Source organism: Carassius carassius, chromosome 50 (genome assembly GCF_963082965.1).
Source record: "Carassius carassius chromosome 50, fCarCar2.1, whole genome shotgun sequence".
Taxonomy (NCBI): domain Eukaryota; kingdom Metazoa; phylum Chordata; class Actinopteri; order Cypriniformes; family Cyprinidae; genus Carassius; species Carassius carassius.
Window position 1 is genome coordinate 15,653,516 of NC_081804.1, and position 23,808 is coordinate 15,677,323.

The 23,808-nt window shown below is 37.5% G+C and overlaps 2 protein-coding genes across 2 annotated transcripts in view; one reads left to right on the top strand and one right to left on the bottom strand.

Moving 5' to 3' along the window:
* Positions 1–710: 710 nt before the first annotated feature.
* Positions 711–18,898, top strand: si:dkeyp-19e1.3 (USP6 N-terminal-like protein). Its single transcript, XM_059546205.1, has 14 exons — positions 711–858; positions 9,398–9,471; positions 11,422–11,507; positions 11,797–11,836; positions 12,007–12,087; positions 12,369–12,476; positions 12,961–13,070; positions 14,332–14,380; positions 15,672–15,792; positions 15,891–15,985; positions 16,066–16,131; positions 16,861–16,960; positions 17,411–17,563; positions 17,693–18,898. Exons 2-14 carry the CDS (start codon positions 9,406–9,408, stop codon positions 18,844–18,846), a joined length of 2,229 nt encoding a protein of 742 aa, XP_059402188.1. The 5' UTR covers positions 711–858; positions 9,398–9,405; the 3' UTR covers positions 18,847–18,898.
* A 1,343-nt stretch (positions 18,899–20,241) lies between these two features.
* The window catches only part of uevld (UEV and lactate/malate dehyrogenase domains), a 7,082-nt gene continuing 3,515 nt past the window's right edge, over positions 20,242–23,808 (bottom strand). Inside the window, exons 8-12 of the mRNA XM_059546127.1 lie at positions 23,473–23,643; positions 23,181–23,354; positions 21,900–21,987; positions 21,681–21,804; positions 20,242–21,059 (exon numbers count right to left, since the gene is read on the bottom strand). Of these exons, the coding sequence (XP_059402110.1) occupies positions 20,895–21,059; positions 21,681–21,804; positions 21,900–21,987; positions 23,181–23,354; positions 23,473–23,643 (722 nt within the window). The 3' untranslated portion in view covers positions 20,242–20,894. The remainder of the gene's footprint in view (positions 21,060–21,680; positions 21,805–21,899; positions 21,988–23,180; positions 23,355–23,472; positions 23,644–23,808) is intronic.

The following is a 23,808-nucleotide window of genomic DNA, read 5'->3' on the forward strand; positions in this document are numbered from 1 at the left end:
TAGTCTGAAACCGTTCTGTGGTAAAACATGGAACAACAATATAAATATGTCTTATATTGAATTCATTGTTGGTGTTTTTTCACAAGCAATTCCCACAACATATATTTTATTTACATTTTAATATTTAATGTTGCATTTATATATTAAACTAGTCCTAAGCATTTTAAGAAATTACGAATATTAAACTAACAAATATCAAAGCAGCAAATCAAAAACAAAAAAGGAATAGATATGCTATGCATCATTATTAAACCTATAAAAACGTGATATTTATTTCAGAAGACAGTTATGCTAATACAAAGCTTATTGTTGGACAGAAACGTCTATGCCCTAACGGCCGCTAGAGGACGCAACTGCTTTAAATAATACCAAATAAGAATCTATTTAAATATCTAAAACTATTAAATCATTTGTATAACAGTCATATTTCTAATCATTTTTTATAATTTCATAAAAAAAATATTTACAATATTCTAAAAATAAAATGTATATGTAGTTTTTAATATATTATAATGTTTATATTATTCATGCTATTCATTGTGTTATTGAAAATGTATAATATATATATATATATATATATATATATATATATTTTTTTTTTTTTTTTTTTTTAATGATATATTTATACTTTATTAATTTGACAGCTCTTAAATTTACAGTGGAACTATTCCTGAACCCTGAGCTGTGAACCGCAGCTGCGTGTCACAAACACACACACACACACACACGTACACTCATTCTCACTCTGTTCTCATGCTCTGAGGAGTCTAGTCTGTACACACTGTCTGTGCGGCTTCACTATGCACACACCAATTATTTACTAACAGCCTGTGCAGCGCCGAGCATCTGTTTTCAAAGGTAAAACATTTCATTGGGTTATAATGGTGTTTTTATTCCCGTTCAGTTTGATACTAATGTCTTCAATCGTTTAGTGCTGTTACTGTCGTGTCTGTGCATGAAAACAGCTCAGATGAAAGCTTGTTGATCTTACTGAAGTCTGGTAAAGTTTTGCTTTCAGAGAGTTTATTTTGTCTAGACGCTAGAAACCCTAGTCTTGTTTATATATATATATATATATATATATATATATATATATATATATATATATATATATATATATATATATATAAGTTGCGAGTAAATAAAACTTAATGTGACTTTAGTTGCAAGACACGAGAAACTGATGTTGCCGTTGGAGACTTTTATCAGTTATACACCGAGAGCTCAAATTATGATACATTATATATATAAACTGAATTGTATCGATATCCAAATAAAATCCTTCCAGTGTCACGATAAGCTTCCCAAATATACATTTTGCCATGTATTAATATTTAAAATGTGAAATGTGACTTGACTTCAGAATGGATATGAGAACGTAAATAGAGCTTTAGTTACAATGCAGTGCAACATTTGCTGGTTGTTCCCATGAGACACTGTTTCGTGTTGAAACCTTGAACTTCAGAAGCACAGGATGCATTGTGGTCGCAAACCTACTTCCTTACCTTCTTTCAGGGCTCGAGGCGTGGCCCACGCCGGTTTCCACTCGAGTCGGCTGCTCTTGTGTTTAGCTAGCTGATATTAAACACTTCGATGTGTTCTCAATGCCTCACTGCATTCAAGGTGTTGCCAGAAGTCTCTGGATTAGATGTTCTTTTTGAATTGTATTAAAATACATTAACCAGAGGAAGTGGCCCAACGGAAAGCCTTGTGTTTCTGTTTCTGAAACCCTCCAGTGAGAACTAGTGAACCACAGTCACACTGACATGTGTGGCCTAATGCACATGTGTGTATCCTCACAAATAAGATAAATGTGTTGGAGACACTTTGAGATGGGCCTTACATCATTACAATTTGCTTGTCACATTGTTGGAAGGTTAAGCGAAATGTTACAGCCACTGAAAGTTGAACTGTGACATCTGTACATTTTTCAGACCTCTGATTTGTAGTATGTGTTTATGCAATACTCTATTAGATCATCTTGAAAGAAACTAACTTGTAGCCAGACTGTCGTTTAATAATAGGTTCATGGGTTTTTTTTTTTTGTCACTTCTAGAAACACCGTAGTTTGTTGTGATGTGAGTCACACGCTCACACTTCATCATTATGATTTGCTTGATCAGGCTGCTGGAAATTATCTGTAATTACCAGAAATTCATATCTTGCTCATTTGAACCTTTTCAGGTTGCTAGGATATCTGCAGCTATACATTTTTTAAAATGTATTTATCTCAACAACTTTCATGGACAGCTCTGCAAAATTGTTAGCGTTTCTCTGGAGTTCTTTAGTGTTGTAGTGTCTGCTATTTTTCATTACAGTGGATCTGATAAAAACGGTGTTAAAGTTTGTGACATTAAGATGCCGAACGTTCCAGACACTCTTAAATTCCTCTCACCTCACACCTTTCTTTAGTATCCAGAGTTGAGAAGGCCACTTGAGTTTTCGCTGCTGAAGAGTCCAGGGGGAAAACCGGGTTCATGGGAAACAGGCTGAGCTATTTTAAATTGTGTTTTTGTTTTTTTAGGTGAACTAACCCAATGCATTGAAAATATTGCATTAAAATGCATCAAAAATATACTTTTTATCATTATTTTGACTGATGGATCAGACAGTATGCCCATTGTTCAAAAACAAAGAAGAACTGTCCATTGTTTTTTGCCCAAAACTAGCAAATCAACATAATTCTGAGTCCAGGATAACCCCAACCTTCCTAATCTGGGAGGAAATTTAGGGAAAATGATTGCCCAGCTCCTTAATGAGGCCACTATTCAATTTAGGGGGACCAAAAAATGTTATTTCAAATTTTTCCTCATTAAGTTGGAGAACGTTATTTGACAACCACTTTTTAATATCTGAGATACATTCCAACAATGGCTGAATGAAATCGCCAGCTTTGAACGGCCAGTAAAACTGTGTATCATCAGCATATAAATGAAATGAAACTTCTTTTCTTTTTAAATACTATCCCCCAGTCAGTGCATGCATGCATAAATTGAAAAGAAGTGGGCCCAGAACAGAACCCTGGGGTAGTCCACTAACAATAAGGGCAGAAGATGAAGAGAACATAACTCTACAGAAAAAAAAAACCTGCCTCAAAGATATGAGCTGAACCATCGTAAGGCAGTACCCTTGATACTGATTAAATGCTCTAAATGCCAGATAAGAACATTATGATCTACACAGTCAAAGGCAGCAGTAAGATCAAGTAGTATCAATACAGCATTTTTACTTTCATCAAGCAAAATGTTTTAGGAAGGAAGACTCTGTACTATGATAAGCAGTGAAACCAGATTAAAAAGGTTCAAATAAGTTAGCTGCATTTAAAAACTGGATCAATTGTAACTGCACAACCTTTTCTAATTAAATAAAATGATAACTTAGAGACAGGCCAAAAATTATTGAGGCAACTTTCAATCCAAACCTTGTTTCTTAAGCAAAGCCTGAACAACCGCATACTTAAAACAAGTTCAGAACCAACCCAGTGTCCAAAGATGAATTAATCAACACTTGGATACTAGGGCCAGTTACAGGAAAGGTCGCTGTTATAATCTCTGAGGGAACAACATCAATTGAAGAGGTAGTAGTTTTAATCTTATTAAAGTTGTTATGTGGTTAATTATTAAATCAACTGTTTGTTTCCCAGGGAAAGTGTATCACATGCTAAACTGTCATGTAGGCTGAGAGTTTGAGGAGTTTGCTTTGGCAATGTACCTAGAGATGGGATGTTATTGTACTGTAATAGTCCAGACTTGTTCTCTGCCTATCTCAGACTGAGAAGATCAATGGCATACATGAGATCTTACAAGACCACTATTTATTTATTGTACTTGGATCTTAATTTATTGGTTGTTTGACTCTTGGGTTTCGGTGAGATTCTGCAGCTTGGTTACGTAACTTCAAACTAAGTTGTCAGGTCAGTCCATGGAAAGTCAGAGCCTGATGTGAAACTGATGTATCTTAACTTTTCTTTTGTACTCAATTTATTAAATATAACCTAATTAGGGAAGTTCAAGTATTTCTTGAAGTAAAAACGAACCCAAAGCTGTCCATGAAATGTGAATATTCACACTTCCATGTAAACTGTAGTGCATCTCCTCTGTGTGTATTGTTCCTGTTGCATGTCTGAGTATTGGCTATTGCCATGAAAAACAGGTGACCTGAACACAGATCAGTGTTAAGGATCTATCTCTATCAGCATGTTTCATTGCCCTCCTACTGCTGGTGGAAGTCGTGGCCTAATGGTTAGAGAGTCGGACTCCCAATCGAAAGGTTGTGGGTTCGAGTCCCGGGCCGGCAGGAATTGTGGGTGGGGGGAGTGCATGTACAGTTCTCTCTCCACCTTCAATACCACGACTTAGGTGCCCTTGAGCAAAGCATCGAACACCCAACTGCTCCCCGGGCGCCGCAGCATAAATGGCTGCCCACTGCTCCGGGTGTGTGCTCACAGTGTGTGTGTGTGTTCACTGCTCTGTGTGTGTGCACTTCGGATGGGTTAAATGCAGAGCACAAATTCCGAGTATGGGTCACCATACTTGGCTGAATGTCACTTCACTCACTGACCTGTGACTAATTGTATTCACAAAGGAAACACTCCTGTTGTGCAAACAACAGCCTGGTGGTGGTGACACACATGTAAACCTTTGGCTGAACATCACGTGGCGTTTTCAGCAGGATGTAACTGTGGATTTAGAGTTGGCATTTAGTGTTAAAGGAGCAGAATGATGCATGCTGTAGTTGTGTGAGTGAAAATTAGGCTAATGCCTCAAGTCATTTTACTTGATTAGTTTCATCTTATGGTGTCAAAATGGATAAAACCATATCCAAAAAGTTTCAATTCTTAATATTAACAAGGTAGTTTAGTTTCATTTAGCTGGACTTTGAGCTTCTCAGAAAATTTCTCTTGAATTGTGCCACCGATTTTGTCTGAAACCTCAAAGAAGAATGGCTGCATGGCAGCAGACTCATAATTGAAAGCATTTGGTTATTTGTTAAAGGGGTCATATGATGCTGCTAAAAAGAACATTTTGTGTTCCCTATTTTGTGTACTTGGTGTAATTCAATGTGTTTGTGTGGTTTAAGGTTATAAAAACATTATTTTCCACATACTGTACATTATTGTTTCTCCTCTATGCCCCACCTTATGTAACACATCGATTTTTACAAAGCTCCTCATTCTGAAAAGCGAGGTGTGCTCTGATTGGCCAGCTATCCAGTGCATTGTGATTGACCGAATGCCTCAAGCATGTGACATCAATGTTACGCCTCTTAACATACTGTGCCATCTCCCAGGCCAGCAGCACATCCCAACATCGGTTCTCTTTTAGCAGTTCAGTCAATGTACTGTTAGGAGTAACTGAATAACTTGGAATATTGGTTTATTTCACGTCATAGGGAATGTAAGGCATGCTTATAAACCGAATAACTAAAGTAATTTGTGGATTAGTGTGTACTGGAGATGCAAACCGTTTCGAATGATTCCGTTCAATCTGGTGAACTGGTTCGACCGGTTCAATAAGAAGATCCGTCGTTCTCGATTTGGACATCACTACACAAGACAAAACCAATAAAACCCATTACAAACTAGGCATTTGTTGCATCCAGTTTCGACATAATTACTGGTTATAATGACTTATACTGTCTTTTTACGCGTTGTGTTGCATATCGTGCTGCGTTAACATAAAACCATGTCTGCATTTGTGATCTGAGAAACAACAAATAAGCCTACTCGTGTTTGAATCATCAGTGGCAAATTATTTAAATATAAATAATGTACTTACAAGCTGTGAGTCAGAAGCGCCAGACTGTCCGTGCAACGGCTGAACTGCCCAACTTTATAGAAACAGCCGTTGTGCCACAGACGCATTGCAGGCTACTTGTTCAGGAAACATCCTCCATAAAATGCACAGCACACATCTGAATATTTGGTTTGGACTGTTCTGGAACAGTGTTGAAATACAACTTAACCACTGATTTCTAGTCGTGTCCTCTTTTGAAAGGCCAATCAAGTAGTTTCGCTTCCACAACAAAACACACAGTGACTCCTCAACATGGCAGCGGCGGCAACTGCGAGAATGAAAGTTATGCCGCCATTTTTTGCGTGAACATTTGGGCGGTGTTATGCAAATCTTCCCACACAGTGAAGTAACATTGGGGGCGTGTTAGAATGAGCCATTTTAAGGGGGGGGGGGGGGTGCGTGTTGATAAAGAATATCTCTTTGGATTTGAGATAGGCGTTTGATTAGGCTTGACCCTGGTTTATTTAAAGAAAAGTGTTTCAAAGCTTTCACCATTTATTGCTTTTGTATGTTTATGCAGATATTGCTAGTAATCCTACTTATAGCGGCCCACATTTTTGATCTCATGATTTATGTCATGCCATTAGTTTCCCCCGACTCATAGGCAAGGCTGTGGTAAATAAGAATGTGATCTGTTTATTGTAGCCTCTCAAGAGCTTGATGATGATCTGCAGAAAGAATTAGGATAGTACTTTTTCATTATTTACTTATCATGTTGTTGCAAATCTGTACAGCGTATGACTTTATTTCTTCTGTGAAACACAAAAGAAGAAATGGTGAATAATGTAATTAACAATGTTTTTCATATAATGAAAGTGAAAGGGGATGTGGGCTGTTGATTTGTACATTATTCAGTGTTTCTCTTTTTGTGTTACACAGACGAAAACATCTAGCTAACATATTAAAGGCGTGTCAACAAAAAAAGAATACTCCCTAAAGATTGCACCTTAAGGGGTAAAAAAATCTTGTGTTTTGCACATTCTGTATTCCTAAAGGTGCACATTAGTACCTGAGAGTAGTAATATGTACCCATAATAGTGATGGGAAGTTCAGATCATTTTACTAACTCAGATCTTTGAATCTCGTTAAACAAAATGAACGAATCCTTTTTCAAGTCATTTCGTTCATTACAGCAGAATATGATTAAAATGTTATGTGTTAATATCCAAATTCGCCAACACATCTATTTACTCACACACTGATCACATTATATAAACTATAATGCAACCAAGCCCTACAGCTGGCTGTGCAGTCTGAAAGTTCACCTCCTGAGTCTTTGGGTTGTTTGTTCTTGTCACGTCACATCCCCGTAAAGTAAAGCTATATAGTCTTTACAGGAAAGAGAAATGATCTCCTGAGTCTTCATGTTCGAGTAATTTATTCATCACGTAATAGCACCATAGACTAGAAAGGCTATGCAGTCTGTACCAGAAACAGAAATAGTTCACCTGTCGAGTCCTCTGGTCCGAGTCGTCAAATGGATAAATTTTAAAGCATTAACCAACTCTTTATTACCACATTAGATATAGAAAAGAATTATCACAGAAATTCACAAATTTATGAATGACTCGGACCCGAAGACTCGGGAGATGAACTAACTAACCATTTCTGTTTTCTGAATTCTGTCCCTATTTGATGTTGCACGGTCAAGATGAGATGAACGAATCCCTTGCTGAGACAACTTGTCATTCCCGAGTCATATTAAAGATTAATTAAAAATAAACGAATCGTTCAAGATCGACCCGACCCATCACTAACCCATAATGTTTACATTGGGGTAAATGAAGTACTGCTCCAGTGACAAGCTGTTGTACCTCTAAAGGTACAATTTAAGCACTTTTTTAGAGAGAGTGAAGGGAAGTTTGAAAGGGAATCTTTGGTTTCCATTTTTGCGAGCTGATGTTGTGAATGGGACAGGTGGTTAAACAGAGAAAGGTGCCCATGTGTCTCAGCAGAGCAGTTGTCTGGTGAACTGTAGACTCTGTAAGAGTCCCACCTGTCCACAGAGAATGTGAACTAGCAGACCTCGACAGTTTTCAGCACATGGTGGTGAGTATCAGCTGTGGCAGTCCTGCTCTGTTAATGTCATGGTGTCGTCACAGAGGTTCAAAAGACTAAGTAACATTTCCGTCACGGTTATCTTGACTCCTCAAACAAGTCTTAATTTCTTCAAAATGTGTGAAATAATTAAGTTTTCTATCAAGATTCCAATTGGTCTTACTTAGAGTCACACGTTTGAGTTACATTTTAATTCAAAATGACTTTCAGAAATATTATGAATGGTTCATTCAAATAACAAGATTATCTTGCTTTAGGCCACAGTAGGGCTAGTTACCAGCACAGAACTGTAAATGTACTTGCTCAAATATCAAATTGCCATCAAAGCTTGGGTTTGTGTATGAATCTGAAGAGAGAACCATGCATTGTGTCATCTACATGGAAAGGTAAAGGCTGAATTGTTGGCCTGCACAGTGATGTGTAATTATTGATGGATTGCCCACTTAGGCTTATGTCCTGGTGTTCTTGCGCATTGTATGGCTATCAGCACTTTTCCTGACAAGAATGTTGTCTGAAGAATTAGCTGACATCACAGCACTTGTCTGTTTTTGGCTCAAGATAAACGTGGAACCCCTCATCACATGGATGTAGGGCTGGGTATCGATTCAGATGTCCCGATTCAATTTCGATTCACAAGCTCTAGATTCAGTTCGAATTTTTTTCTATATATTTTTTTATTACATTCAGTGAATATTGTTTTTATACAAATGCTATTTAAATTTCAAAAAAATAAACCGTAAACATTAGTTTACAAATGGTGAATTTATAAAAAGAAATTAAGAGCCACAGGACTGTATTTTAAACTTTTTTTTTTTTTGTATAGGGTCCTTTTTTAAACAATAATAGGGCCATATAAAATGTTCTTAATTTTTCTGGTTACCAGATGAAGGCATAAAACAATTTAATTCATCCTAATCAAATTAAAATACCTTTTATTTTCTGACAAAGAAAGTGCTGCAAAACAGAGGTTTACTGTTAAAATTAAAAAGAAAACAAATGATTATTCCTTTAAAAATAAAGAATTATTAAAATTGATTATTAGTAGCAGCATTGTTGTTACACTGAGTCTTAAGTCTGCTAAGTAGTAATATATTTTTGACAGTTTCTTCACGTTTAAAAAAAAAACTTTTATTTTGACGGGTTGCTGTGAGGACCTTGCAGCTGCTGTGTATATATGATGGTAGTTTTGTCAAATTAAACAATAAAATGCTAATGAAGTGACTTTCAGAGCAGCTGGGGATTAACTTTGTGTACTCATATCATCATAATGAGATGGCAGATTCATTGATTGCGGAAATAAAAAGTTTTGGCCAGCCCTACATGGATGTTTTTCAGCTTCAGGCACACCTTGGATGAATGTTGGTATTTTGGTGGAATTTTGTTGCAACTGATAATTTTCATGCATTTTACCCAAACGGACCTGAAGGTGGTTCAGCATTGTATTAGTAATGCGTCATATTCAACGACATCTAAGGAACATGTTTGCATGCATCTAGAGAATCCAGTTTGCTCAAGGGTTTCTGTTTGTTTTGTTCCTTTTTCAGATTTTGAGATGAAGAAGGACATTGATACTCTAATAGCTGAAGAACGGGCTGAGATCATCGAAAAATATGAGAAGGCAAGTTACATCCTTTTAGTTGTATACCTTCAGACTTTTTATAATTGTTGACCTAAGTTTTGAACTTTGACTGGTTGAGCCGATGTCCAGACAAGGGGACATTACCCTCAGTAAATGGACAGAAATGCATATTGACAAAGTAGCCCAAGTAAAGTAGTAAGTGGTCAATGATCAGAGGCCTTTGCAGTACACACATGATGCAGTAGCAGCACACCAAGATTTGGGGTATGCCAGTGCTTGGAGGAGCCTAAGTTTAAGTGTCTTGCTCAAGGGAACGATTGTGATAGCTCATAAATCAACTATCCCAGTTATTTTACCACTAAACTTCAAAAGTTACTGCAGTTTGCTGTTCTTGGCTCGTCCAATCCTGCTCCTGGAGGGTCCATATCCTGCAGAGTGTAGCTCCAACACATTTACCTGGAAGTTTCTAAAGAGTCTGAAGAACTTGATTAGCTGGTGAATTTAATTAGGGTTGGAGCAAGAGAGTGGCCCTCCAGGAACTGGATTGGATGGCCTTCATATGAAACTAATTCAAATGAGATTTAGATAAGACCAAGTTCAAATGAGCTTCCGATAAAACCAAAACTATCTAGCCACTATAGTGTGTGTTGCTCTGTATTAGTTTCTTCTGCTCTTAATTGGTTGCCAATTTATGAAAACTTGAATATACCAACTAACCTTAACTAGATTTTTCTTAGACAATAAGTTTTCAAGAATTAAAGTAAAGTTAACAAATTAAAATTTACAGTGCATTCACAAAAACTTTCTTTGGCCCATGAGGCCGTTTGACTGACATGACCAATCACAGTTCATTTTGTTTAGCGTCGCATTTTGGGGTGTGGAAATGTCGCCAAAATAACAGACCGGTGTGTAAATCTCTCGGACATATTTTTTAAATTCAATCTGCAAACTTTTAATATTTCCCATACATTTGAAAATCCAGTGTTTAGTTGATCCTGATAAGCGCTCGTCTTCACAGTTGTAAACACTACAGCTTTCTTCATTCATGAGGGGGTTTGGCACCATGATATCTTTGTTTCCAGGCGGAACGTTAAAGAACGCCACACCCATGTCCCAAAAATCCTGTAGAATTCAACCAATCTGATGACGACTTCGACACTCCTAAAGTGTTTCCACTTTGGTGTCCCATATGCATCAGATGTTTAACCAAAGGTCCGTGGGCATGGCGTCTGAGGCTGAGACTAGATCTTAGTAGACCAGATTTTATATGAACAATGGATCCAGACAACATGCCTTCATACTTCCACATACAGCCAGAATCCTTTGAGGAGGAAGTGTTTTGATGGACAACAGCTGGAACAGTGCTGCTACACTCAAAGATTTACTACATGTCTGCTTACTTGCAAATTCTCTGCATACTTCAGATACCTTTTAAGGCAGTGGAGCGTAGACAGATAAGATGTTCAGGATATACCCTCTTAGCAGAAATTGTGGATTCTGGGGGTTTCTTGTATCATAAGAAAATTGTTTGCCCAAAAATGAACATTTGCTGATATTCACCCTCAGTTCATCCAAGATGTAGATGAGTTTGTTTCTTCATCATATTTGGAGAAATGTAGCATTACGTCACTTGTTCACCGATGGATCCTCTGCAGTGAATGGGTGCCGTCAGAATGAGAGTCCAAACAGCTGAAAAAAACATCACAATTATCCATAAGTAATTCACACCACTCCAGGTATATCAATTAGAGAGAACTTGCATGTTTAGAAGAAGCAAATCCATCAAGGCGTCTTAACTTTACTGGCCAGTGAAGAAGTACAAAAATCCACCTACATTTGTTTTGAACTGTTTTCATTGAATAACATTTGTACATTTTTGGTGAGCTATTCCTTCAAGTCATATTTTTATTTGAGTTCCAGTCATCAGTTGGTTTAAGGGTCTGTTGCCTTTGCTCCAGTTTCTCAATTTGTTTGTTGGGCCGGTTGCAGGGCAGGCATGAGGGTGTGCACATTAACCCCTGGGAGGATGCCGACTACAGCATCTACAAGGTCACAGATCGCTTCGGTTTCCTGCAGTAAGTCTCGCCTGCCCTGGCAGTTTTAACACTCAGTCTAGCGAGACGATAACCTCTGTCTTCAGTTGAAGATGTTAAACGCTCAGCTGAACTATGTTGTTATGAAGAATATGACTTTTTATGTTTGTTTTGGGCAAAAGTTGATTGTGACCGCTAGAACAGTGTTGTCAGGATTGTTTTTCATAAATCCACAGTAAAATCTTAGTTGTTATTTGAATGAAGCTTCTGGTTCATTTAATACTTCTACAGATTAAACAGCCATTTCCCCTTTGTAATTTGTTTTTTCCAGTGAAGAGGAACTGCCGACACCAACCGCGGTGGAGGAGAAGGTGACATTAGGATATCATCTTTCTTTGCACCTGCAATCACTGTCAAATCTTTTGTGGCAAAATTCAGTTTAGATAAATTAATCCAATGAATTATGGTGTTCATGATGAATGTCATTATTTTTACGTACATTTTGGATTTAAGACTAAAATTCAGTGTGTTATTTTCCTAGTACAAACTCCAGGAGGTTGAAAGAGAGGAAAAATGGGTTAAGATGGTGAAAAAGTGGGACAAGTACTGCAACAGTGAAAAGGTAACTAATAAATTTGATAGTTCCTTAGAGCTTTAATTGGATGAGACACATTTGAAGCAATTGTTAAATAGTTAGGCTTATTTTATTAATATATTGAGTAATTGAACATTGTAGTCTCTTATCTTATTGCTGTTGTTGCCATTGTATTCACATAATACGCCACTCAAGGCTGCTTTTTTTTATAGTGAAATTTAGGCCGGCACATCTGGAAGCTTTAAGACCCAAAAATAAATCTCGCCATCTGTTTTTTTCTTCTTCCTCTTCCTATGTGCATTTTGCAGATGATGAAGCGGGTATACAAGGGGATTCCCTTAAAGCTGCGCGGTCAGGCCTGGGCTCTGCTGCTGGAAGTGGATAAAGTGAAAGAGGCGAATTACAGAAAGTATGAGGTAGGAGCTTTGCAGGAATCTTGTTTGTGAGATGTGTTTGGGCTCCAGTTGGTCCTTTGAATGAAAAGTGGCTGATTGATGTGCATTCATTCAATGACTCGCTTGTTTGGGTTTTGGTTTGTCCTGTGTGATTGTTTGGGTTTAAATTAGCCAGATGTGTTTTGTCTCCAATCTGCCCTCTTGGCACAACAATGTTTTATTTCATAACAAAGGTTTCTGGTTTGCATGCTTTGTGTAGTCTGACGATTATTATGTAAGTTCCAAGGTATTATATGAAAAAAACTATACAACCATTATTGTATGTATTGTTTTTCCTGTGGAAAGCTAATGCTGCTCTTTCTGTACAACAGTAGTTTATAGTGACAATGTTTAAAAAATGTATCATAAGTTTAATATGCATAGATTATCATTGGTAAACCATTTGTAGGTTAACTTTCTGAGTATATTGCTCTTAGGCCATTTACTCCGTTTCATGTTGTTGCAGAAAATGAAGGAACAAGCCAAGAAGTATTCAACAGAAATTAAGCAGATTGATCTTGATGTCAACAGGACCTTTAGAAACCATATCATGTTCATGGAACGCTTTGGGGTCAAGTACGAAAAATATAATATGAACTTACACACACTCTCAAGAAAGTCTTTATCTTCATTTGACTCAACGTCTGTTTGGATGGTTGAGATGGTTCTAAAAAATGAAATGCTCAGACCTTGTAAACTTAACCAAAACAAGAGCTACTTCTTCTTTGTTACTGCATTTTTGTTCAACTTCCTGTTACTGTAAGAGGCCTCACAGGAAATGATACAACCGGTGACTCATTACCATTATGCCCAGAATAAATACTTTGGTGCTGTCCATAACAACTAAAGTTCTGCCACAGTGTCATGAAAAAAATATTTCCTTTTGTACCGGACAATCATAAAGACCCACTTGGGATTGAATATCCTCTTGAAAATGGACAGACATATACAAAAAAATAATAATAATAATTTAAACCCCAAATTTTGACAGCCAATGAATGTATCATGAATTTTTAGCAAAAAGTTGCCCAGATGAACCCTCAATAATCTTTCCGTGTATTTGTGTATAAGTGTCATCCTATGTTCTGTAAACTGAAAGGGTCTTGTAGAACACAGTGCACAAAGTGGTTTCAGCTATGTGGATTGCATGGGCAGCACACACACAACAGACGTAGATCAACCACCAACCTCTTTGTTCATGGTGCTGGTGGATGGAAGCTCTGAGCAATGACTTCTACATTTTTTATCTACATTTTTGCGTGGCCAATAAGAGGATATGGGGCGGAAGTGCTGTTTAACACATCTGCTGTTTGTTTGTGTTGCTCATGTGTATTTCTACAACACACTAGTCACAACTCTGGTTTCCTCTGGCCTTTTTACCCTTACCAAGGGTCTTGCTATGCATTGCTAAATCTTCTCACATCTGCAGACATTATGAATTATTAATCAGGACAAAATGTAGTTGGATTAATTGAAAAGATGGATGTCCATGATGAAAAATGTTAATAAATAAATAAATAAATACAATTATTTTAAAACATAATGTTTGAGTTCATGTTGGGTTCAAATAATTTTCAAAATCATTGTTAACTGAAAAGTAAAAAATTTTCAGCCAAAACAATATTTGATTTAATGACTCATTAGTAATAAAATAAAATAAAATATACATAAAATAACTTATTATTATTATTATTATCTGTTGGCATAAACACCATTGGCATGAATATAATGACATTTTCTTAGGGCTGTAACTTAGCATCTCATGAAAAGGTGAAATGAATCTTACGGTCTCATACTGGGAACAGTTTGATTGACCGGTGTTTTTTGTCTTTTACAGACAGCAAGCCCTGTTCCATGTGCTGGCAGCATATTCAGTCTACAACACGGTAAGAGACTGACAGAGTTTAAATGTTTGTGTGTAAATGTGTTATGCGACACAGAATAGCATGTGCTGGATGAACCAGAGCAAAGGGGAAGAAGTTCGGTCTCCCACCCTGTCAACACACACACACACACAATTACTGCACTAATGGCGACTTCCCATCGACTTCTATTGTTCTTATGTTATGCTAAATATAATGGCTATAGACCCTAACCCAAAAATAAAGCTTGTATTTGCATCAGTGAATAAAGACATGGCTACATGCCAATTTTAATACCATCGGAACTGTATAAAATTCCAAATTAGGAGAATTGATAGACTGTGCATGTGTGGTTTTTGGGTTAAATTGCCCATAATCCCTTTTGTTTGAAAATGTATGTGCTAAAAAGTTAATAATGGAATAGACTTAAAGCAGGAATGCATTTCATGTCTTTTAAAATCTGATTTTAAAACACTAGGCATCATACACTTGCCCATCTTTGTAAATGATTATAGACGATATCTGGTCGTTATAGACTAAACGACTGAGGATCTTTTAAACAGTACCAAAAATTAAGTCTTTCCAAATGCAGTAAACTCATGCAGAAACATGTGCCTCATTGCTAGGAGACAAATATAACAATATGCGTTCCTAAACCAGTCCTAAAACTAGTTTGATATCCTTCAACTGCACGGAATCATAGTCTGAGAGTCTGTGCCAGTTATACACTACTGATTTTTTGGAAAATTGATAACCTCTGACTGTACAAAATCTGCAGACTGGCTCTGACTTTCGGGAACAAATAAAATTAAATTCTAAAATCATTTAACAAACCAGTTTGACTTGGCTGGAAGACCAGCTAAGACCAGAAAACCATCATAGTATCCTTTATGGAGAAGGCAATCCCAGAATCCCAAAAACAACTGCAAGTCAAATTTTCTGTGGAGAACAATATTTGCATGGAGTGTGGAGTTGCTGTCTAATATAGCAAATCATCACTTATGAGGATTCATAACTTAAAGGGATAGTTCACCCAAAAATGAAAATTACCCCATGATTTACTCACCCTCAAGCCAACCTAGGTGTATACAACATTCTTCTATCTTGAGGTTGGAGTGAGCAGGAGAAGTGGAGAGAACAAGAAGCAGGAGACTTTGAATTTTACCACTTTCCTATTCTATGTCAAGTTAAAGTACTACAAAGCTATTGTTTTGTAATTGGCGAAATGACCATTTAACACTTAGGTCATTCTCTATGTCTGAATGTTGAGTAAAGTTTGTGATAGAGTGTACTGAGTCTATCTGGTTTTGTGTAGGAAGTGAGCTACTGTCAGGGCATGAGTCAGATCGCTGCCATTCTGCTCATGTACATGAATGAGGAAGATGCATTCTGGGCCTTATCACAGCTACTGACCAATCAGAAACATGCCATGCATGGTGAGTGTCATGATAAGTCTCTATAGATATCTTTGTTTTTGTAGTACATTCTGTAATTGCTGATACATATCTGTGTCTTCCTCTGTGGTTTCTTAAAGGCTTCTTCATCCCAGAATTTCCCAAACTTCACCGTTTTCAGGTTCATCATGACAAAATACTGTCCAAACTCCTTCCCAAACTCAGGAAACACTTGGTGAGATTTCTTATTTTAACCTCAGGTTGCTTGGCTTTAACGACATATAAACACTTTCTCAAATGTTTTCCTGAACCCAGGATAAAGAACAGATGTCCACAGGTATCTACACAACCAAATGGTTCCTTCAGTGTTTTATTGACAGGGTGAGGCACCATTTTAATTTTCAACTTTTTTTCAACATTTTCACAGTTTTTGGGTCTCAGTTATAGAGTTGAAACTTTCAATGAATCACAATGAAACCTAACACGTCACAAACATTAACTTCTTGTATGAATTTAATATGTCTTGTATGAATATAAGAGGCATGTCTGTCTGAACTGTTATTACAGTCTCTGACAAAAGCTACACAAAATATTTATACAATGTGAACAACAAATCAATATGATGAAGCGAATACACTCAGGAAAAAAAAAAGTGCAAAAATTTTACCTTAAGGGGCACAACTGCTTATCACTGGCGCAGTATCCTTAAAATGTACTCTTTGTACCTTATTTACCCCTAAAAGATTAGTATTGGTATTGTAAGGGCAGATATTACTACTCTAAAAGGTACTGTTATGGACCTTTTTAGGTGTAGATAAATGGTTTTCTAAACTACCCTATTAGTAACCTTGCCTGGGAAGGACATTAGTTTTTACCAGCTGAGTCAAAATAGTACAAATTCTGCAACTATGTTCTGAGTACTCAGTAAGGAGAATAACATCATTCGCATACAGCAAGTTTTTGTGTGAAAAAGACTTCATCTTCATCTGCTCAAAGTTTTATATGGTTGGGCTTGAACCCTTTAGAGAATCCTGTATCAATTAATTTATTCATGATGGAGCACTGCTTAGCTGGTTGATGACTCAAGTATGTTGTGTTTCTGCTGTATAGACACCCTTCACACTCACCCTGCGTCTTTGGGACATCTACATGTTAGAGGGAGAAAAAGTTCTAACCGCCATGGCCTATACTCTCCTCAAATTGAACAAAAGTAAGTAAGAATCCAACTCTGGTGGATTTCTGTTGAACCACATGAGCTATCACCATGTCCTTGTGTACAACATAGAATTATATAGTGGTTAAAAAATAGGTTTACCGAACGTTTGTAGGAACAGATCCCATATGGGCTGATTCATTATTGTACCATTGAGTAAGAAACTTGACTTAGGGTTACTCCAGATACACTCACTGGATCAAGTGTATGGTCAGTCATTTTGGATGAAAGCATCTACTAAGACACTATTTAAAACATAGTTCTGAATGAAGAAGAAATAAATAATGTTTAGTCTGGGCAGTAGTGCTCAAAAACACAAGAGTTGTGGCTGTAGTACTAAACGAGCTGCTTAGATTTTCTTTCGTCCTTTAATGTTGCTGTTTGGGTAATGCAGAAGTGTTTAATTAAAAGCTTATAACGTCTAAAGTCTCATTCTTTTCCTGTCAGAGCATCTTCTGAAGATGTCTTTGGAGGACCTGAGGGAGTTTCTTCAGGAGCGTATTGCTTCCTCCTTCACTATGAGTGATGATGCCGTTATTGAGCAGCTACAGTCATCTATGTCAGACCTCCGCAGGATGAAGCTCGATCTCCCTCCTCCAGGTAAAATACAAAATGTGTTGAAAATGAACCTAAGCAACCTTGGAAGAAACTTTCTTTTAAAGAGTGTCCTGTAATTTTATGCAATTCCATACTGTTACAACAACTCTCTTTTCTGGGTTTGACTTGTAGCCAAGGGAGATGAGTTCCCAAAGATACCCCTGGGTGAGGAGCGCCCAATAGTACTGCTTCCAGTAAACAAGACTAAGTGCGTACCCTTACCGCCATCAGCACACAACAATCAAACCTCAACCAAGCTTCAGGCGGAAGACACCACCACCCATAAGCAGAGCAGCGAAAAACACATCCCTACCATTACCTCATCTTCCCCTCTTTCAAAGCACACCCACTCAACTTCAAACTCTTCGCTGTCACAAACTTCACCTAAAGAACCAGGCACCACAGTGAAGAACGAAGACAGTGCACTTGTACAAAGACCAGATCATCTACTTCACCCAGAATCAGCACGGTTTTCAACAGAGACTCTTTCGTTGAAGAATGAATGTGTTAGTAGACCCCTATCAGCGGTGTCTGAAGATTGGCCTCCTCCGTACCAGCCACCAATAACAGATTCATCCAGTATCCACTCTTTGAATCTCCCAGAATTACCTCCTCCACCCCTTCCCTGTGCCGAAGAAGGGGTCAAGCTTGCTCCTCTAGAAGAGGATGTCCCATTTTGCCTTCCTCCACCACCAGTTGCCCAACCTTTGAATCTCATCTTAGAAGATCCTTCTTCATCACCTTCCTCGTACAGATCCCATCGTCAGCTAAGCAAGTTTCCGGTCAACCTGTATGTCCCGCCATCATCAGGTGACCGGAGACCTTCCAACACCTCGCATTATGACAACCTCTCAGAAGAGGAGGATCAGTCTGTGGAGAGGCTGTTGGAGATGGCGGCCACATTGCCGCAAAACTCAAACTTGGGTCCCATGAACGCCACCCTACCCCTTCCTCCAGATGATGCTGTGTCTCTTCCTCTACCGCCCCCATCTATGTTCTTCTACACGCCTGACTCTTCACCACTCCCTCCACCTCCTCCATGCATTGAGGCGGCAAAGAGTTGGGTGACTCCAGACTGCACTTTTCCCCAACCACCTATTGACTTCGCAGATAAACCCAACCTCGTATCTACAGTCCCGTGCAATCAGGTGGATTTAAACCAGACTGAACAAGATCGGGGTCATTCACAGCTCTCAAGACTACCGCCCCAAAAATCACGACCCACGATGCTCTCTCCTGTACACTGTGATTCAGACTTCTACCGCATGCATGTTCCAAGTCATTAGTGGCTGGAACCACAAGTACTGTTGTTTGTGTAAACTGAAGGCGGGTTTCCATGGTTGGACTTTAGTGCTTTGAGGAAATTAAGTGGTTTGTTTTGTTTGTTTTGTTTTTTTTTTTGGGGGGAGGGGGGTGGGGGTTGAACATTTAGATGTTGCAATTATTTGTTTATGTTGCAATGTGTGTTAGATATGGCAAATCTAAACAGGATGTTAGAATGTGTGAGTTTTATCAGTGTTTCATATAAATTTGTCATAATGGAATCCCCTTTTCATCTAGTTACAGCGGTTATCACTATCACCTTTTATCTAGTTGAGCAACCAGTTTTCCTGGGAGTCATCATGTGGTTTAAAGTGATATCTTCAATCAGTGTAGTAACTGAGAGGTACTGATATTTCCACTGGTCACCACAGAAAATGTGATGGTCAACATTATTTTGTTTGTGACTGTTTGTATGTTGTTTTCTGGGAGATATTATGTTCCTTGTCAGCTCTATACTGTCAGATCAATACTATAGTGGGACTTGTTTTCATTTTGATGAAAGGCAAAAATTAGATCAGTTATTGTAATTTCTTTGTCTTATGTTCTTTTGGTTGGTTTTATATCTTGGTGCATCCGTTGTGTTGTTTTTGTTTCGTTTTAAACTTTGGTTTTATTAAGGAAATACATCTAAAGCAGGGTTCCTCAAATCTTGTCCTGGAGGGCAAACCCTGATCAAACTCACCTACCTTTGATTTTGTAATGATCCTGAGGACACTGAGTAGCGTGCGCTCAGGTGTGTTTGATTAGGGTTAGCGCTAATCTCTGCGTTGGCTAGATTTGAGGATCCCTGATCTAAAGGATGCACATCAACATTTAATATGAGGAAGTTTTGGAAATGTAAACAAGGATCTTGCCACACTGGCATAAGTGGAAGTTCCCTGGTTACACTGAAAGGTCATTTTTTTTCAGTGGTCTTCGATTTGTTTAAAAAGGAAATTCCTTCGTCAAACCTTAGTGCTGTGTACTGCCCTATAGCGCCATCTTGTGGAGGATTATAGCATAAATTGGTAAAAAAAAAAAAATTATATATATATAATTATATATATACTGGGAAATGCAGCCAACACAGTGGATGTATAAATGAAGAAACTGTATATTCAAGGTCATTTTATGGCTTTATTGTGTAATTGTAAATACAACAGGTTTGATTTGCACTTTGTTGTTTGTATCGAGAGCTTATGATATTTAATTATGTTTATATTGTGCTTCTCAGGTTAAATGGTTTAAGTGTTGTTTGTGTGTTGAAATTTTTAAACCCATTTTAAAATTTGACCTTTTTGAACTCTGTGCTCATGACTTTTTTTTTTTTATAGATTTGATTAACCACAAAAAAAACCTTGTTTTCCTCGTTGCAACAATGAGACATAACAAAGTGGAGTGTTTATTTTAATATTTAAATTATTGCTGTCATTGATTCTGATTTCACATTCAGAGGTACATGGTACAAGCACAACATGATTAAATATAACACAAGGGTCAGGTATTTCTGTATAAACACACATTCACTTGCATAAAAGCACATCAGGCACCCATGCCCTTTCATTTAAAAGCAAACCTACATGACAGATCTGCCTGATTGGTAACTGCATTTAACAAGCACTTAAAGCCATTCATTTGATCTTTCTACCATAATTTAACCTTCATAAAGACACCATTGATGCATTATTCTCACAGGTAACCATTTATGACAAACAGGATTGCATATACATAGTTTGTATTGTAAACAAGTGCAGTGATTTTATGCATAATGCTTCACAGGAAGCCAATATAAAGTGTTAAGTGCTATTGTTGTCATATGGACAACTTTGACTTCACAGTGGCTGCTGTGAGAATATAAGATAAGCAAGTATCGGAGGAAGGACTAAACTGTATCTTTACCTTCCGTGAGAAATTTCCTTGAGCTCACCCCTCATTAAATCTGAAAGTGTGTTTCAAAGCTGCAGCTGTAACCGAGCCTGCAGATAAAAATATACCTCTTGTAGAGATGATGCAGTTTCATCCAGCACCCGAGTTACAATCTCAGCTGCATGAAGAGGTTGACCTGACACGCCACGCTCTCCCTCAGCTTCATTTCATCTTCTGAACCCAGAGCCACTCCCGGTAATCGGGTCGAGCCGTTTTCCCCGAGGATGCACGGCAAGCTGAGGAACACTTTGGAACCGATTCCACCCCAACCCTGAAAGAATTAGACTAGCATTGGCATGATCTCAAAATGAACAGAGACCGATTAAAAGATAACATGTTTGTTTTCACAGCCTCTTTATCATTTAACTGTGAGACACACTCATGTGGCTCCTACAGTATTTATTATAGTTGACATGAAAGTTTGCGTTTAGAAAAATTTGATTTAATTTTGACAATCTAAACACACAATTTCAATAAAAAAAAATGTCTAAAAACTTCAAAAAGTTAGTTGTATGTTTATAACCTTTTGGCTTGAAGGCCCCCTATTGCCCAACACTATATTTAAGCGGTGTTCTGCTGTTAATATGACAGCTGCTTGTTTTCCAACTTTAATAACACAAACCACGAATGTAAACATATTAATTAAACTTGTGATTCCAGAATTTAAGAACTGTATGTCCTTTAATAAAACAATAGATTATATTAATAATAAAAATACAAATTGCTGCAATGTTGTTCTTATTGTTTTTAAAAAGAAATCCAGTTTAGACATTGATTGTTAAGCATTCTTAGCTATTTTAAGATTGTTTTAATATAAATCTATTTAATTCCTCCTGCAGTCCTGACCACAAACTCTCTGAATACATATTATTCTACAAGGCAGGCATCTAACCTCAGCCAGTGTTGTGACGGAGTGTATCTTCTTTTTGTCTGTTGCAATGCTGTGAATAATGTCCGCAATGGACAACCCGACTGACCATGACCTCTGACCTCTGCCTTTGAGCATCTCTAATGCCCTGAGAACATATCAAACAGTTCACACTTCATCATGCAGTAACAAACCATAAATTAATGATATGTTTGATATGTTTATGATATGTTTAACCCATACCTGTCCATTAATGGTTTGGTGGAGTTGGACACTGGGGTTAACGCTTGTAGATGGTCAGTGCCTGGCCCCATATTACCCCACAATGCCACTGACACACCAACAGAGAGAGAATCACATTAATTATTTAAAATCACCCTCAGAACAATACTGCACATCCGAGGTGTTAATATGACCATGATGCAAATTGTTAGCAATTTAACAACTGAATGTAAATTCAAGACTTTTTAAAAGACCAATTAAGAAAATATTAAGAATAAATTAGAGCAAGAACAACAGATCACCGTGTTCTCTAAATGTCGTTGTCTAAGGAGAACACAATGAACTGTATTAGCAACACATCAAAGTTTGAAAATACATCTTCCAACCGTAATTTTACTGTACTTTCTGATCACACTGTACAAAAGTTGTGCTATTTCTAAGAATTTTTGTTTGGGTTTTTCCAGTGCAAGTGCTTAAAAATTATTAAATCAAGGTAAATGCTAAGGTTACATAATAAGAAGTTTTGTTTTCTGGGAAATGTATCAGAATTAAGTGATTTTATGAATAATCTGGGCTCAGAAAAGTTCTGTTTCTTCTTGTTTTAAACAGACTCACTTAATTATGATATACATTGATATTTTGATATTTTGATATTTGTATTGGAAGTCAAGACTACCAATATTTAATGCCACAAATGTATGTATTTAAGACTTTCTGCTCCTATTTTAGGATCTTTTAAAGGGACAGTTCGTTCAAAAATGACAATTAGCCCATGATTTACTCAGCGTCAAGCCATCCCAGGTGTATGTTTTTTTTCTTTCAGACGAAGACAATCAGAGTTATATTTAAAAATACTCTGACTCTTCCTAGCTTTATAATGGAAGTGAATGGGTGTTGAGATTTTGAAGCCCAAAAAAGCACATCCATCGATCATAAAAAGTGCTCCACACGTCTCAAGGGGTTAATAAAAGCCTTCTGACGCAAAGCGATGCATTTTTGTAAGAAAAATATCTATATTTAAAACTTTATCAACCCTTATCTTTAGCTTCTGCTTACTTTTATACACTCGTTCACGAGAAAGTGACGTTCCAGTGCCATTATAAAGTTTGGAAGAGTCTGGGTAATTTTTTTATATAACTCTGATTGTATTTGTCTGAAAGAAGAAAATCATATACACCTAGGATGGCTTGAGGTTGAGTAAATCATGGGGTAACTATCCCTTCAAGGCTTTAATTGGTGGATGGGCACATTAAGAAACCCTGTGTTTGTACAGATATGTCATCGAGCTTGTGATGGACTCACCCTTGTTCTCAGAGAGCTCTCCGATGACCCAGGCCTGCTTCCCTGTGTTATTTGCCACCAGTGAAATGTTGATGATGTGAGACAGTCTCTCCGAGTCCAGATTACAGCCCACACCGATCACCTGGGTGGGCAGAAGATGACTCTGTCTCCAGGCAACATGTGTCATAATGTCCACTGTGGACATAAAGGTCAAGAGGTCACATACATACAAGCAAGACTTTGCTGTCCGTTAGATTTTAGAGGAGTAAATGTCTTGAAGCAGAAGCTAAGCTAGCAGACTCTGTTTCTGAACCTGGTTGAGAGGCGACGAGCAGCACAGCTTTTGGACTGAGCTGGGCGAGACGAGGAATGATGGATCTGTACATGTCCACATTAGTCTGAACTACACTCAGATATGACTGCTCATCACTCCAGGCATTGGCTGTGATCACCACCACCTTAGAGCCGGCCGAGGACGACAGGTCTATGACATGAAGAAGAAACACACCAACAACATAGACAGTAAAACTAAGAGCTGAAGACATGCAAACATACATATATATATATATATATATACATATATATCATATATATATCATATATAATCAAATATTTACAAAAAAAATAAAACATTATTTCAGCAAATTCT